At 41.4% G+C, this 17,774-nt stretch overlaps 1 protein-coding gene across 3 annotated transcripts in view; it reads right to left on the reverse strand.

The window, feature by feature from the left end:
• Positions 1–12,292: 12,292 nt before the first annotated feature.
• Positions 12,293–17,774, reverse strand: part of Rpgr (retinitis pigmentosa GTPase regulator) — a 52,369-nt gene continuing 46,887 nt past the window's right edge. For all 3 annotated transcript variants that reach the window (XM_048461570.3, XM_048461574.3, XM_048461573.3), the window contains 3 exons: positions 17,297–17,354; positions 15,347–15,423; positions 12,293–12,938 (listed from right to left, as the gene is read on the reverse strand). In XM_048461570.3, coding sequence (XP_048317527.1) covers positions 12,732–12,938; positions 15,347–15,423; positions 17,297–17,354 — 342 coding nt within the window. In that variant the 3' untranslated portion in view covers positions 12,293–12,731. The remainder of the gene's footprint in view (positions 12,939–15,346; positions 15,424–17,296; positions 17,355–17,774) is intronic.

A 17,774-nucleotide genomic window follows, 5' to 3' on the forward strand; every position in this document is an offset into this window, starting at 1 on the left:
CACCCCTTCTACCTCATCACTCTTATGGCTGGACTAGTTCTGCACACTGGGCTAGCCCCTCCCATGCTCCCTTTTCTCTTCCAAAACTCTCTGAGATAGAAAAGCGGCTAGGTTCCTTTTCTACTAATCCTTCTGTTTACCCATTTTTTCCCTCAGTTAGTACCAGATATTAGGGAAGAGTTAAAAAAAAAGGTTGAGGATGGTCCCCCAAACTCCTATACAAAATTGGTGAAAATGGCCTTTAAAGTTTTTAATGCCTGGGAGAAATCAGCTGAGTCTTCCCGACAGACAAAGCTACAACAATCTACAGACAGGGGTTCCCAGGTCAAGGGAGAGGTCCCCAGAATGTTCCTTGGGCAGCAGAGGAGAGGGTACCTGAACTGACCTTGCCCCGTAGCCACACTGATGAATATCTTGCATATCACCATAAAACCTTCATCTGGTGATGGATGGAGATAGAGACAGAGACCCACACTGGAGCACTGGACTTAGCTCCCAAGGTCCAAATGAGGAGCAGAAGTAGGGAGAACATGAGCAAGGAAGTCTGGACCACGAGGGGTGCGTCCACCCACTGAGACGGTGGGACTGATCTAATGGGAGCTCACTAAGGCCAGCTGAACTGGGAGTGATGGAGCATGTGATCAAACTGGACTCTCTGAATGTGGCTGGCAATGAAGGCTGACTGAGAAGCCAAGGACAATGGCACTGGGTTTTGATTCAACTGCATGGACTGACTCTGTGGGAGCCTGGTTTGTTTGGATGCTCACCTTCCTAGACCTGGATGGAGGGGGGAGGACCTTGGACTTCCCACAGGGCAGGGAACCCTGACTGCTCTTAGGACTAGAGAGGGAGGGTGAGGTGGGGAGGGGGAGGGAAAAGGGAGGCGGGGAGGAGGTGGAAATTTTTAATAAATAAATAAATAGATAATTTAAAAAGAAAAAAAAACTAATCTACAGGCCCAGGCCTTAGCAGCTGTCCTAAGGTCACAGGAATGGGGATAAGGGAAACCAGTTACAAGGCTCTATCCTGGTAAACCTCAGTAGGCAAACTGTTTCAAGTGTGGCCTAAATGGTCACATGGCACGATATTGCACTACACCTGCTCCGAGGTTGTGCCCTATCTGCCAGCAACCTGGACACTGGAAATCACAATGCCCCCATGCGGGCTTGTCCTCTATGTCACGCCACGGAGGTCCGGTCTCATCACCATGGGCAAGTGAAACTGTGGCAGCCTTCAAGAGTCTCAACCTTGCAGTGGATTGATGTTGCCCAGACTTGGTTTATCCTGTAACCCTATCCAACCCTAAGGTGAAGCTGCAGGTAGTGGGTGAGTATTCTTACTTGGGCCTTAAGTTTCCCTCACCAATTTCAGCTATGGGGGTAGATGGGACCCGTTCCTTCCCACTTAAAACTTTGCCACTGCCCTGCATTCTCGCAGGATGATTTTTTTCTCATTCTTTTTTAGTGATACCTGCTTGCCCAGCCCTTCACTGGGTTGAGATATCCTTAGCCATTTCCCCAAAGCTTTGTTCCACTTCTTGGAGCCCCCTTTTAACCCCACCCATCTCCAAGATTCTATTTTATAGGTTCACTCCTCCTTCCAGACGTGTGCCCAGGCCAACCCACAAGGGGCTCTCCACATACACCAGCTTAGTGGACACCAACTGAGCAAAGATTGGCAGGTTAATTTCACCCATATGCCTACTCATAAAAAACCCTGTTATCTCTTAACACTTGTGGACACTTTTACAGGATGGATAGAAGTGTTTCCAGTCTCCAGGGAAACAGTAGATGTGGTGGCGCAGGGTCATGGAGCTTGTGTCAGAAGCTCTCAACATCTCCTGGACAATGGGACTCATCAAACAAGAACTAACCAAGCTAGCAGATTTGTAAAAGTGTCCACAAGTGTTAAGAGATAACAGGGTTTTTTTATGAGTAGGCATATGGGTGAAACCCTTGCTAGGGTATTTAAATGAGCCCCCCAAAAGAGGAACACATGGTCCCTTTTCCTTCCACCAGGTGGTCACGTTCACACAGCTTCCTGGTTCCCCATCGGGGCCACCCAGGAGAGCAGAACTTCCATTAAACCTGGATATTTCTTAATTTGGCTTGTTTTGATTTGGCTTGATTGGGAGTTTTGCATCGGCAGGGAGCTCGCGTTAGGAAATATTCCTAACACATTGACAACACAAATTAAGTCCAGAAAGGATCAAAATGAAGGTAATTTCTCTAGCAATGTCTGGCTATGGATAATCATTATTTTTTTTCACTGAGTAAAGCAGGAAGTAGAGTAGTATAGAAACCAAATAGTGCTGTATGCAACATTAAATGTGCTGGCTAAGCCGGGCAGTGGTGGCACACACCTATGAGTTCGAGGTCAGCCTGGTCTACAAGAGCAAGAGCTAGTTCCAGGACAGCCAGAGAAACCTTGTCTCGAAAATCCAAAAAAAAAAAAACCAAACAAACAAACAAACAAAAAACAAAAAGGAAGGAAGGAAAGAAGAAAGAAAGGAAGGAAGGAAGGAAGGAAGGAAGGAAGGAAGGAAGAAAGGAAGGAAGAAAGAAAGATTCAGCTTAAAAGAACAGGTTTCTTAAAATTAGAAACCAAACCATATATTGTGTGTTCTCACACAAGTTACTGATCTCTCTGTGAGTCATGGGGATAGCAGAACTTCCCCCTTGGGGTTGTTGGAAATGTTAAATGAGTTACTAAAGAGAACTATGTGCTGCTGCTGCATAGTCTCATAATTTCAATTGCAAATAAAACACACACAGTTTGATTGTCAGTTACTCCCTGATTGGGCTTCATTACGGTCTCGGAGAACTGCTTCTTCCATTTTCTACAGCAGCTAGATAATTGGGATGCAGAACACTGCCTAATATCTGTAGGCAAAGGTTTTGATGTCCAGAATGGGCAAAGCCAAGACCACAGTATCATTGATAAATGCTTCCCTTTGAAGAAAGGGTTTAGTATCACATTCACCTTGTGAGCACTAATTATCACTTGTATTACTGTTAATATATTCTACTCTATTAAAAAGAATGAAACATTCAACATTTCCGACAGACATCCATGAGGGTTCTAGGTAAGAGAGGAAGTGTGTGTCTATCCAGCAACATTCTCCTGACACGGAGGTCTGGGGTAAGGAAACTGGAGAACGGACTAAAGATCAAATGGTGTGTGTGGCAGAAGAGAGTGTAAAAGCTGTGAGTTGTACAGGGAGTGGGAAGGGGCACAGAGTTTCATTTCCCCTTTAGGTGGGAAGCCATTTTGTAATGTTTCTTTTTAATAAAACCACCAAATCTCCTTATCACCTAAACAAGAGGGCCAAGTTGGAGAAACATCTCAGTATTCGAGTGCTTAGTTGCTCTTTCAAAGGACACAAGTTCAATTTCCAGCACCCACATGAAGCAGCTTACAACTGCCTATAACACCTGTTCTTGCAAGCACATGGTGCATGTGAACTCATGCAGATATACACATACCCATACAGAAAAATAATAAATCTTAAAAAAATAAGAGTTCCAACGTGTCTGGGTAGTCGTGGTAACAATGACATTAAAAGTCAAGGTTCTGTCAGTACTCTTTATATGAAGATTTGTGATCAATTTCCCATCCTACAACAGCAAGTTTCAGATCATAGAACACTTCTAGACCCAAGTTTCAGCCAGTCACAGAATATTTGACCTGTCTTTAGCAACTGATGTCCTATTATCAGTTTGTTGATGAGGCATGTTCTCAGGGATGGTAGCCCAGATAGAGCCAGGCCTGTGGTCAGTTTGTGGTAGCTATGTCCTGAAAGGTGGATGTCCCTCAAGGTCTGGGCCCTGCTGCTGGGTCCTTAGGCAGGGATGCGCTTCCAGTGGAGAACAGTTCAGCCAGCTATGCAACAGCTTTCGCACTGCAATCCACTCTGTATGAAAATATATCCCTGACACAGGATTCCTAAACTAGACAAAAGATGTGTTCACATCTATGAATAATCAGAGAAAACCCAAAACAGCTTAGTGGGGAATAAAAACAATAACATGAGTCCATGCACAGGCAGTGGTTTTGATCTCTGACACTAAATAAATACACGGATCCCTTATGTTTTAGTTAGGCACACTGCCTCATTTCAAGACAAAGGACTACATTTTCTGGCTTCTCTTGTAGAAATGTAGCCATGTTCTTGCCAATGAGAAATGACAAAAGTCATCTGCCAGCTTCTGGAGAAAGCTGATAAAGGAACCCAGTCAACTGGGGGTGGAGCACGCTTTCTGTCCATTCTCTTTTCAACCTGGAATACAGGTAGAAAATCTGTTTCAAATTGATGGGAATGTTGTGTGCTACAGCCAAGGGAAGCCATAGGATGTTCTTATCAGAGAATAGATCATTTCTATCATTCTCATTCCTCCTTGATAGAGCATAGTCAATTTCCAGGACGGTTTCTCCTCATTTTCGCACTCCTGCCCCCAACATGTTTTTCACAACATTCCCATACAAGCTGAAGAATTGTCTTTATGATGTTCGGTAGAGAGTGAAGAATAAGGTAAAGGATACCAAAAGTATTTTCTTGGGTATCACTGAGACACTCATCCTATCAATCACATCCAGTTTATTGTATGCACTAAGACATATGGGCCATGCTCTGTACTAGGGGTATTTTCACATGCTATAGTAGTAATGGGATATTCTTCACTGTGGAGGTTGAGAGGGTGGAAACACATCTGTTTGGATATTCACTGACAACCCTGGAGTAAAACAGCTAGAAAACAAACAAACAAACCACTCTGCCAGGTAAAAGATTCCACTTGAGTACTAGGAAATAATCAGGGGTTACAATAGTAGACGTCAGACCTCACAATCTCCAAAGTTTCCAGTCTGTCCCATCAAGCTCCCAGGGTGGCCGGCCTGGACATCTGCTTACACAGCTGTTGTTAATGAGGCCTCTAGGTGCAGTGGCTGAATGGCTCTCCTAACCCATGTGTCCTCCAGGAACTGTGCAGGGATCATCTCAGTCACTGGGGGACGCCAAAGAATCTGAGTCTATTCACCTCCACCCATCACATTCTCTTTGCGAACGCTGCATTGATGATTATGTCCTAGATCCTAATAAAGGCTGTGATCCTAAGGTTCCTTTGTCTCTCTCTCTCTCATTACTGGCAAAGCATATGCCTTGGATGGCCATCCGTGGGTGTGCTGCCCTCTTCTCTGTAGAGTCTGTAAGTGATGTGCCCTGCATCCTGTCATGTTGTCTCTTCTCTGCCTCTCCAGGCTACAAACCCAACCCCAACACTTTGTATGTCTGTCAGGAATTTTCCTAACGTGAGTTCTCTGCCGACGCAAAAATCCCAATCAAGCCAAATCACAAGCCAAATTAAAAAATATCCAGGTTTAATGGGATTCCTCCACTCTTGGGTGGATTTTGGCAGACTGTCTTGATCCTCCTCCAGGGAGGGGGTCAAGGTTTGGTGGGCACAGGGACTGGGCCTCCATGACCAGAGACCAGGACTTACACTGTCTGTTATCATTTTGCTGACCTTCCTTGTTACCTGGGTACCCTGTCCCTTTAAGAGAAATCCCCCCCACAGAGGCTAGCTACTCTCATGCCTTTTCTCTATCCACACGCTCTCTCTCTGTCTCTCATTCCTTTTCTGAAGAGGCAACTACTGCTTCCCCTCTTCCCCCTTCTCTCCCCCTTCTCTCTCTGTCTTCACTCCATAATCCCTTTACCCATTAAATAATTTTATACAGAATAAAGCAATGCATATCTGTCTGTCTCCCACCCGCCACGGGATGTGCCAGGGTCACTCCACCATGAAATCTTTCATTGGTGCTGTGAACTCAGCAGGCTATCCCTTGCAGCTAGGGATCCTGAAAACCGCTACCCCTCAATAAGGTCACCTTTACAACTCAACAATCACTGGAATTCAACACCCAACGTCAAACGGTAGGTTCCTTCCACACATCTGGCCACGCCTCCATGAGTGTTCAATTGCTCAGCAGTGATTTCCCCGTGGAAAAAAATGGCCCAGTACTGGTCAACCGCTTGCCCATGGGGCTTAAAGCCCCTCGCTTGGGCCCCCAAGTCCACGTGACAATATACGGGTTCGGTTTGTGCCCACCCACATAGCTGCCTATCATCAGCCATCAACTTACATTCTGCCAGTGGTTGTTAGTTGAAAATGCAGCCTACTTTTCCAATATTTGTCTATCTGCCTTTCGTTTCAGTATGTAATCACTCTGGCCCGCTGCTGCCAGTGCTGCGGCATCTCCCACGTGGGGGAGGAATCTGTCACTCTTCCTTTCACAGAGCACTGTTTCTGCCACTGCTGCACTGTGGGTGAAACTGCTGAACTTGGACCTTCTACCAACCCACTTCCCAACTTTCCATCCTTCTGCTGGGACAATTGGTAAGATCACCGCCAGCACTTCCCACCAGCAAGGTTCTCTCGGGCTCTGCTCTAGTATTGCACACACTGAACAGTGCATTCATTTTTTTTTTTCGGGCCCAGGGCCCCTCGCTCGGATCTATGGACCCTTTTTGGGATATGATCCCCCCTCTTGGCCTAGTGCCTCTCAGACGACAGCCCTTTCTCAGCCCCCATTATCTTGCAGACGAATAGATAAAGGCCTGAGCCAGTTGTCTATTTTTCTGCCTCACCTGTGAGAAACAGGCTGACAAAACCATATACATCTCTAACTTCTACCAGTGAACCGTTAAATGTAAAGAGTTAAATCACGTGGGCAACCACCTGCCATTTTGTTTGAGCTTAAGAAAGGGAGGAGTCACAGACTTGTGAGGTTCTGCCCCAGCCAAAGAGTACTTGCAGCAGGTTCTCCACATGAGGTCTCGCTCCTAGCCAAACAGGGCAGGCAGCCTGCTAACAGGCAACCTCACTCCAGCGGTGGCTTGGGTGCCCTTAGCTATATGACCTGTCACCAGCTACCTTTAAGCCATCAGCTTTGCTTTTAAAAAATTACTTTTATGCTCTATTGCGATTGGTGTATCTGTGTAATGGTTCACCTTGGCAGGGCCCGCTGAGGCGCTCATTACATGCAGAGACCAACCTCAGTGTATCTCCTCCCCAGTAATGACTCTACTTTCTAAATAAAAAAGCCAGCTGTCTCTTGTTCACTTTTCATTTAACTTTAACCTCATCCTCTGCTCTGCCAACACCTTGCCAGGTCCAAGAGACACTGGACAGTTCTACACCACAAATCCTGGACAGGAGTGAAGCAATCAACTACCCCAGGATGTGACCAGCACCCAGCTTTCTCAGGTCCCCCAAGACTTCGATGCCCACAAATAAGCAGGAAGAATTCCCCGCCTTTTTATTATAAGAGAAAGATGTAAATGTTATCATTTTGCTGACCTTCCCTGTCACCTGTGTAATGTTCTGCCTCTTTAAGAGACAAACCACACCCACTCCCATCCTGCTTGTAGCCTCAGCCTTCTCTCCTCTCTCTCTCCTCTCTCTCTCTCTCTCTCTCTCTCTCTCTCTCTCTCTCTCTCCTCTGTCCCCTCTTTCGGAGAGGCAGCCTCTCTCCCCCTCTCTTTCTTTCTCTCTCTCTTCCCCCTTCTCCCCTTTTCCTTCCCCTCCACAACACCAAATAAATGTCCAATTCCATTCTGTATGGTGTGCCTTTCTCTGTGTCTCCCACCTGCTGCCTATCCGTTTGTTGCCGGGGTCCCCAGCAGTCCCGGAGACTTGAAGCAAAACCATTACAATCTGGGTACCCTGTCCCTTTAAGAGACAAACTCCGCCCACCCCAATCTCCCCCCACCGAGCAAATTGATCTCAACCCCCCCCTTTACCTCTTTTCTCCATAATCCTCTTACCCATTAAATAAACTCTATACCCAAGCTCTCTCTGCGTGGCGCATCTGTCTGTCTCTCACCTGCCAGCGTCTCCCACCCGCCAGGGGTCCTGTGAGGGTTATACTGCTATGAATGATAACATATGAATGATAACAATGTCTACTAGTATACACACATTTCTAGGTGTGTTCATAGTCAAATAGGAAGTATCCAGTAAAAGGTACACTGTCCACAACCAAGGCCATCTTCGTTTGAGGGTGGGACTAAGTCTATAGCCATTCTCCAGAGAAACCTCAGAATCAAATTTGAGGAACCCACAACAATACAATTATGCCTTGGAAATTAAGTAGTTTTGTTTTGTCATTTAAAATGAAGCTTATATCACTTTGCATTACTTTATTTAGCTTATTGTGAAAGCACATGGATTCACTTTTTATTGGCACATAGAGTAAGAATATTTAATTATGACAACTTTCTTGTCTTCCTAAGCTTATAAATTAGCCTACATTTTCTAATTTTCCATGCAAAATGTTGGGCACATTTCCAATGGAATGTGGAAAAAAGTACACATGCTACTTTCAGGCCTGTAGATTAAAACAATTGAAAATGCCAAAATTACTGGATGATCAGAATCCAGGTTCCTGAATGACAAGGCCATGCTCATATCTTTGGTGAATTATGACATCTCACATTTTAAATTTTACAATGCTAAACAACAACTCAGCTTTGAAAATACTTTGTTACAGCCTTCAAACAATATACATTAATGCAACAATTGTTTCTCATGGACAGAAATGTGGACATTTTGTTAATTGCTAGTAGGAGTCAGCTTGTGAGATACAACATTCTGGAAAAGCATGGTGATTCTCTATTCCTGTTGCTGCATCATAAGCAGTTCGTGAAAAGTGCATATTCCCCAAATGACTCCATTTGACCTACTGGATGAGAATCAAGCAAGGCATAGATGTTTGTCACTTCCTTGAGTTTTATGGCTCTTACCTCATTGCTTTGGATCCATTTGATTTACTTTATCGAACTGGGTTATTTAAGGTTTACTCATTTTATGAATTTTTAAATCAACATGTAACTCAATGAAACAGTTTAGCGTTATAGTTTTATGAACTGCACACATTCTGGTTTCATACAGTAACCAGCCAGGTAAGAATGGGGACCAGTTTCTCCAAAATACTGGCCAGTGCTCTTTGAAGTCACATCCTTAAGCCCCCTTTGATCGTGGATTTGTTTCTCATTGTTGCAGTTTTATGTATGGGATAACACCACAGAAACAGAAGCATACAGTAGGGAAGCTGTGAAGACATGTTTCATATTCATGTGAATGGGTGGGAGCACATGTCAAGAGTGTATGTCTTTTTATAGTGAAGTATTAGCTTCCACAGACCTCCTACAGTTTGCTTTCTATTCCCTGTTGAAGGTTGTTCTTTCTGCGTCCAGGGATTGTGAATGAAGCTGCTATAAAATATTTAAGTGTTTTCTGTGGTAACCTAACTTGCTTTCTCTGGGACAGGCTATTGGAAATGTCAGTATTATAGATATGCTGGAGGGAGCTGAGTTTGGAGGGGCTGCTTTGCAGCATCCCCACCAGTACTCAGTGGATGCTGAGCATCTTCTCTCTGCCTTCCCTGACCTGTGCCAACCAAAAGTGTCTCCAGGGGCTGCTAGATCTCCTCTGGGGAAGGGGAATACTCCTCCTGACTAAGAGTCATTGCCTTAGGAGCACAAGAATATCTACTACCACTTTAGTGTGAACTTGCTATAGATAAATCTCACCTTTTATCTTGAAATGTCTCTATTCACATGAAACAAAATTTCCATCTATAGAATTCTAATTTAGCTGTTGTTTCAGCACATTTAAATGCCATTACTTTTTCTTGATTTTAAAAAATTTGATTTTTGAGATCATAATTATAATATTTCTTCCTTCCCTCTCCCCCTTCTAAACTCTCACATAGAACCCTCCCCACTCTCCTTCAAACTCATGGCCCCTCTTTTTCACTAATTGTTATTGCATGCATGTATGTATACGAATAGGTATACATATTTCAAACTATAAACTGCTCAGTCTGTACAATGTTATCTGTATGTATGTTTTCAGAGCTGACTCTGGCACTAATCAACCATTTGATGTGCTCTTCCCTGGGAAAGGTCACCTCTTCTCCCAGCTTTCCTCAGTTGCGTATAGCATTGTGTGTTGAGATGAGGCCTCCTGACATTTTCCCCCTGTACAGTTCGGCATATTCATTGGTGTCATCCTTGCTCAGTTCATATTTTGGCAATCACATTGGTGAGACTTTATGGGTAAACCATCTATGTTTGTTTTCTTTTCTTTGGTCTGGAGGCAGGAAATCACTATATATAGTCCTGACTGGCCTGGAACTCACTACATTTTATTCATTGAGAAGCCAAGGACAATGGCACTGGGTTTTGATTCTACTGCATGGACTGACTCTGTGGGAGCCTGGTTTGTTTGAATGCTCACTTTTGTAGACCTGGATGGAGGGGGGAGGACCTAGGACTTCCCACAGGGCAGGGAACCCTGACTGCTCTTAGGACTAGAAAGGGAGGGGGAGGTGAGGAGTGGGAGGGAAAATGGAGGTGGGGAGGAGGTGGAAATTTTTAATAAATAAATAAATTTAAAAAATTGAAATTATTGCAGGTGAATCATACTTTTTCTAGTTAGCTATTAAATTATTATTTCCTGATTCAAACTTAATTTCAAATTAGTGATTATTATATCCAAGATAAATCTAATGCCTAATTATTTCAACATGATTTACCTGTAAACTTATTTTCTTACCAAAGCAATGCACTTCACTTAAAACAGAGAAAAGCAGAAAAACAACCAGAGATCTCAAGTTGACTGACCAAATTTGGTATGTAACTATGGTTTAGCCCTTTCTAAGTTTACACACACACACACACACACACACACACACACACACACACACAGAGAGAGAGAGAGAGAGAGAGAGAGAAATTGTTATAAAATTTTAAAGACAGCCCCCATAAATTTAGTAGCTAAAAATTCCTTCTATGTGCCTATGGTTTTAGGATTTCTGGTGGTGAGGAGTGTGAGCCCTGCTCCACTGGGTCTTCTGCTCAGTCTCCAAAGGCTGCAGTCAATGTGCCAGCCAGGGCTACAATCGAACCTGAGAGCTGTGCTCCTCTCGTAGGCTCACTGGTTGTGGGTAGAATTCAGTTCCCAGCTGTTGCAGAATGGCAAGCCCTCAGATCCTCGACGCTGTCCCACAGCCTCTGGTATAAGGTGTTCTCCATAAAGATGGCAGTCTGTGTTTTCTAGGACAACAGGATCTCTGCTGTTTTGAACTGTTCTGACTGCGTCTATGTTTGACTGCTCAAGACTCTTTGATGAGGTTCACCTGCTTCAGTCAGGGCCATCTGTGATGAACTCCTTTTGAATGTCAAACTTAATGTCAAGTGACTATGAATTTTTATTACATCTGCAAAATCTTTCTAAGAAACCTGGTAACACAAGGGAGGAAGTGACAGCCAACATTGTCACTGGTTTCAGCCATATTCAGTGGGAAAGGATTATTCAGGGGATCTGGCACCAACACGAGTCTCAGGGGTCACTTTAGAAGTATATCTACTATAAATAGCATGTCTTAGTACCATTTCTGAGTTTTTCTTCCACTCAGTTCTTACAGTTTGTTTCAGATACTTTACAATATCATACTGGCATTGTAGCTTCAACAAGCCAAGCTTTGAAATTGTATTTGCCTTTCATAAAATAAGAAATCTACTAAGTGTAATATTCACTCACAAAACTATTTTTAAGATTTTATAAAGCAAATTCACTTTGGATCAACACTTTTTTCACCCTGTAGATAAAAATACCAAGATTGGGGTCCATTTCCTTTGCTTAAATGGGCCAGTGGTCACTGCTGAAGAGTGGCATGTTTCATTTACAAGGAAGGATGGGGGAAGTGACAGGGAGGATGGGAAAAGGGGTTCATCCTTCGCTGTCAGAGCGGATCTGTAGCTTTACCATGACTGTGCACTGCGTGCTGCTCAGGTCACAAGGCAGCACATGTCATCAGTGGCCAGAGACAGCTGAAATGAGCAAGCCTCACTGTTTGGGCTCTCAGGGTCAAAACTGAACAAATTTGTAGATGATGCACATCTTTGTTAAGGGTTAAAGATATTTTGTGTCCTTTGATTAAAAAATGAGATTTTTTTTTTAGATTACTTTCTTACAAGTATGTCTGTGTACCATGTGCCTGCCGGGTACCTGCAGGGATCAGAAGTGGGCATCAGATTATCCTGGAACTAAAGTTATGGACAGTTGTGAGCCCCACGTTGGGGCGATCAGCTGGAAACTAAACTGAAGTCCTGTGTAAGATCATCAAATGCCCCATCTCTCCAGCCTCCTCCTTTAATTTTCAAAATTAGAAAATTTTTGACCCTTATTGATAATTCAAAGTACCTTATCCATTTTAACAGCAGGAGTAACCAGTTATGATTTATTAAAATAAGTTAATCACAATTTTGCCTGTTTTAAAATGTTGTAATATATTCAAAACTGTTCCAGTGTTGTAAGATCGTAAACATTGCCTTAGGAAATTACAAAGAATGGTAACTATGTTAGCAAAACTATGAAATATCTTCATTCAGTTTTCAAATACAAAAATATATTGTTTTATGCAACACTGAACAGTTAAGGCCAGAACACTTCAAGGAGGGTTGGAGGCACAATATTTTGGAAACTGCTTGTTAAGAATATTAACATAAATAAATATTAAAGCTGTTCATACTGTTCAAACCAAGCCAAACATTAATTTTTATCTTTTTAAAACAGTGTTATTAGGAAATTTCCTTCAGAAGTCATAACATTTTTCAAGTATGAAGAACAAATGTGCTCGGTGACCATGGAAACATAAACATACATTTATAGTATTGTACAGGATTTGGACTTCCCCTCCATAGTTGGTGTTGCAGTATTCCGAAGATTTTGACCCATGTGGTTCTGGTTGGCATCTTTCTTATCACTTTGTAAGGCTATTTGATCTCCTATTGGCTTTGTCTCTGGGAGTGGGTCATTAGTATTTTGCATCATTTTCTGCCCTGTCAATGACATCCGGTTAAAGAAGGAAATCTAGCAAAAACACACAAACAAAAAGATTTCATTTCAGTAAGTAAAGTATTCAGAAGGCACACAGGGATATAATTGTTAACAGATATGAGCACAAACTAATCATATTTTAAGGTATATACATATACAACAATATGTCCTTAGTATCTATACAAATTTTCCCCTTTTATCAGAAAGCCACGATGACAAAAATTAGACCTTTCAGGATATACCTTTCAACACTAACAATATCTCCAGAACATACCATCATGGTTCTTCAAGAATGAAATCACTCAGTGTTAACATTTAATGTAAGAAGACTGGATCATTTGGGGACTTCTGGTATCACTGATGTCCCTTAACTACAAATCATTTCTGCTGTGACATTCTAGAAAAGGAGGGCATACCTCCATATTCCTGAGACCAGAAGCTCTCAAAAACTGTTAGGGTTGCCAAATGAACGCTGTGCAATGCTTGTAGGCCTGAGTCATCAGTGGGAGAGACGGAGGGGCTGCTCTGGGATGCCAGCACTGGGCATGCAGAACATAGATGACAGATAAAAATACCAGGGATCCTTGGCAGACACAGAAGGGTGTTTAGGAAAGGCTGATGAGGAGCAATGAGTGAGAGGCAGGCAGATGTGGCAAGCTATCCCTGAGGCCTGAGGTTTGTAGGGCCAAAATTGGAAAACTAAGGCAGCTTGGAGGAAAGGAAAATATAATAACAAGGGTATTATATATAATATATAGTATATTATATATAAAAGGACACAGCCGGGAAGACCGTCATCTGAGGACAAAGGTCTCATCTGACTTAGGACCTTTGAAGATTTATCTTGGAAGAAATCAGTATCTTTCAAAGAGCTATCATAAAAATAATGCTTTTGATGAGATGTCAAAGCTAGGATAAACACAAGAAATGAACATTTTATGAGGTTGCATGCACCTCTTTCAGAAATCAAAATGAAGCTAATAATACTACTTTCCTTTAAATCTTAAGATGGAGTTAAGTGAGTAAGATGCAATCTATAAAGACTTCTGGCAGGAGGTTTATGGATTAAAATGGAGGTACCCCTTTACTTGCTATACTGAAGGGAACCCATCTTGAAAAACTTCCACCACAAAACAGCAAAAAATCTCTCACTAAGTTAGGAAAGTGTAACTAGCCTCTATGGACAATACATGCATATGTCACTAAGTTAGGAAAGTGTAACTAGCCTTTATGGACAATACATGCATATGATGCACACAGGTAAAATGTTCACATACAGAAAAGAAAAATCTTTTTTAAAATGCAAAAAAAAACCCCATCGAAATTAGTACCCTATGCTAAAAATCAGAACAGTCTCAGCAAAAGAGGAAATATAAAGTCAATAAAACCCAGTAAATTGCTCAACGTATCAAGAGACATAATAAATATTAAATTGATATTAAAAATAAGAGAAAGAAAATATTTATGTCATATTCTTAAAAAAGGTACAATGTTCAAATACATAATAGATAACAAATCTTAAAAATATAAATTAAATGACTTCTCAAATTCATGAGTCATGATAAATTTCCACTAAACTAAAATAAAAAAATAGATATATAGGCATGCTACAACAAACAAAAAATAATCTAAAAAACAAGCATAGATTAAAATTACAGGTTATATACAAAGCTCTCAACAATTATCCAAAAATAATATTTATTTTGCAGTGCTGGGAAAGGAATACAGGGTCTCAAGCATACTAGGCAACTGTTAAACCTGAGTTATACCCTTAATCTACCTCTAGAATAATATTCTTATAGCAGCAATTGCAACAGGTACAAGAGAAGCCAACTAGCCATACTATATATCACTCAAGAACTAGGATTAAATAGAAATACACTCAAGCCGACAGAAAATTAAAAGCATGAACTACCAAAAGACATCTATTGAAAAGAACTTCCAAAAGATTCTTCAGGGTGCATAAGGATCCCAGAAAGAACATTTGAGAAGTAAAAAGCAACGGTGAGCAAAGCATATGGTATCAAAAGCACGTAACAACACAATATGGTACAGTATTTGTACAATGGGAAAGAAAGGGTAAGGCAGAAAAGTATTTGAAGATTCTGTTATTATTTGAGAAAGAGATAAGAACATTGGTTAGTTCCAGACATTAGGTATACATGGAAAACATTCAAAGTAAAAATCCAGCTTTTCAGGCTATTTATAATGTACCCATCTAAAATACAAGTAAAAAATAAGGGTAAATATTTCTACCAAGCAAAAGATAACAGAAGAAAGCTAACTTACTAAAAACATGAACTACTACTTTAAACCCTTTGCATATTGGGGGTTATAAAACTCATTAAGGAACTCATAGGATGTAGATTAACTTAGAAAAAGTAGAATGGAACTTCAGTACTTCAGTCGTAACACCAAATCACAAAACTCATTTCACTTACCTTCTTAGACTTTTTTATGGATTCACTAGCTCCCAGAATTTCTGAAGAACTGCTCTTTATACGATCATACAGGTGTCCTACAATGGGATATATGTAAAAATATTATCCTAACTGAAGAGAAAGAGTTACCAAGAAATGTCAGCGATGTGAAATATGTACTAGATACACTAGAAGAAAACGTGAAAATCTAAAGTGTTTTTAAAGACCTGTGGGCAGGGGCATCCGCTCATGTGTGTATGTTTGTGTGTAGACCAGAGGACAATGGTCCATGTCTTTCTCTATGCTCTCCATCCTGAGGTTTTGAATCTGAAGTTCACAGACTGGGCAATGCTAGCTACCAGAGAGCTTGAGAGAATCCTCTTGCATTTGCCCCCACCCCCACCCCAGCGCTAGGAATACTGGGGTATGTCACCACACTTTTTAATGTGGGTGCTTCGAGTACAAATTCAGGTTTTCATGATTACATGGCCAGGGCTTTAATGACTGGGTTATTTTCCTGGCCCCTACATTACTGATTTTATTAGCCCTGTTTTATTTTGATTCTTTGGACTAAAATGAGCATGTTACTTTTGATGTTTCAAGTTAATCCATATATTATATAGATGAATAACAATCTTTAAGAGAAAACTCATGATGCATTGTATTCTTTTGGTTGGATATGGGCAACCATTTGAAGCTTATATTTATTTTTGATACAACTGCCTACATTCTAAGAATCCTTAAAGATGATAATACTTTAGCATTTTACTAAACATAATCTAAAACTTAGTATTTTGTAGAAGTTAAAAGAACAAAACAACTGAGGAAACTATTTTTTTCCTCTTTAGTTCTTATTTTATTTTTTCATTTCTGAGGTACTGGGGATCAAACCAAGGGTCTTGACTATGTTTTGCAAGTGTTCTACCACAGAGCTGCATCCCAAGCCCATGAACAGTTCTTTCTAATAAGACCACAGTAAAGTGGTGATGTAATAACCTAACGGACAGTCTTACAGCACAAACAGATGGTTTGCATCGAAAACACGAGGTGCAATCACAGTCTCTGTATTATGAGCACCTGTTACTACACTAATAGGTTTAAGCAAAGCTATTTCTTCAATGCCTATGGTGACATTAAAGACACAGGTCCAGGTCCTGGGGAAAATAACTGGATTCCGATAGCCCAGTCATATTACCTTGCCACTAGTTTGACAGAGATTAGGTTGGGATTTGAGGCAAAGGTCCAAGTTAACACTAGTTGAGTGTGTGTGTGTGTGGGGGGGTAGATTTAGTTCTAAATCCTTGAACAGTGACACATAAGCACCCATGGCAAAGAGTGTAGAGTGGTGGCCCTGAGGAGACTGAGAAGGGAAAAGTAAAAAGTAAAAAGGGAAAAGATGACATTTCATGGGTCATCTGGAAAAAAAAAAAACATTGTAAGAATCTTCCCTCTTTAAAACTATCCTCTATGATTTACTTCTGACCTCTGCCATTCTATGTACATTTCAGCTTACTTAAAAAAAACGGAAATTTCTTTCCACATATTCACTCAAATGTCCTGGCCAAGGAAGACTATCATTTGCATTTCTAACACCAGAATGACAGGTACCACTTTTTCTCCAATCCTTTTCATAGAATTAGATCATGGATGTCCCGATTTCAAGGTCTGAGAGAAATATGGGAAACAGCTGTAATATTAGAACAGCATTTTTGTCCACATCGTATATCTCATTGATGATTAAAAAATCATCATCTCAAGTGGACTGAGCGACTGGAAAGACGGCTCAGCAGTTGAGAGTGCGCGCTGCTCTTGTGGAGGGCTCAGGTTCAGTTCTCTGCAGTCACATCAGACAACTTCCAACTCATCTGAAACTTTTGGTCCAGGGGATTTTCTCACAGACCCACACACATATACATGCAATTAAAAATCAGATAAATTTAAAATGCCATTTAAAGTCAAATATGCTCATACCTTTAGGATTTTCATTGTACTCATGAAGGTTCCTTTGCAGCAGGCTGACACTCTCTTCCTATAAACAATAAAGAAACAGTATGTCAAAACACATGAAGAAAAGAACGCTCCTCCTATATCTGTGCTGTGCTGGAAAACCTAGCTTTGGTTTAGAAGTGCAGTTCTAGAGCCTGCCTCTCAATAACATAAGCATGTGATAAATGTTTTCCTTTGCTGGGCTCCTAGGACATGAGAAGCCTCAGATGTTCCATGATTGCTAATGTCCTCAGTGACTCTAAAGCGGGCACATGCCTGTAATCCTCGGGAAGCAGAAGCAGGTAGTTCCCACAGCTTAAAGTCAGTCTGGTCCACATAGCAAGTTTAAGAATGGCTAGGGCTATATAGTGCGACCTTTTCTTTAAAAAACAATAAAACTAAGTTTATGAACTTAAGAAAACTGTATGATTTTATTCTCTATAAGATGACTAAAGATTGGTAA

This window comes from Myodes glareolus, chromosome X (assembly GCF_982192425.1).
Source record: "Myodes glareolus chromosome X, mMyoGla1.1, whole genome shotgun sequence".
Taxonomy (NCBI): Eukaryota; Metazoa; Chordata; class Mammalia; order Rodentia; family Cricetidae; genus Myodes; species Myodes glareolus.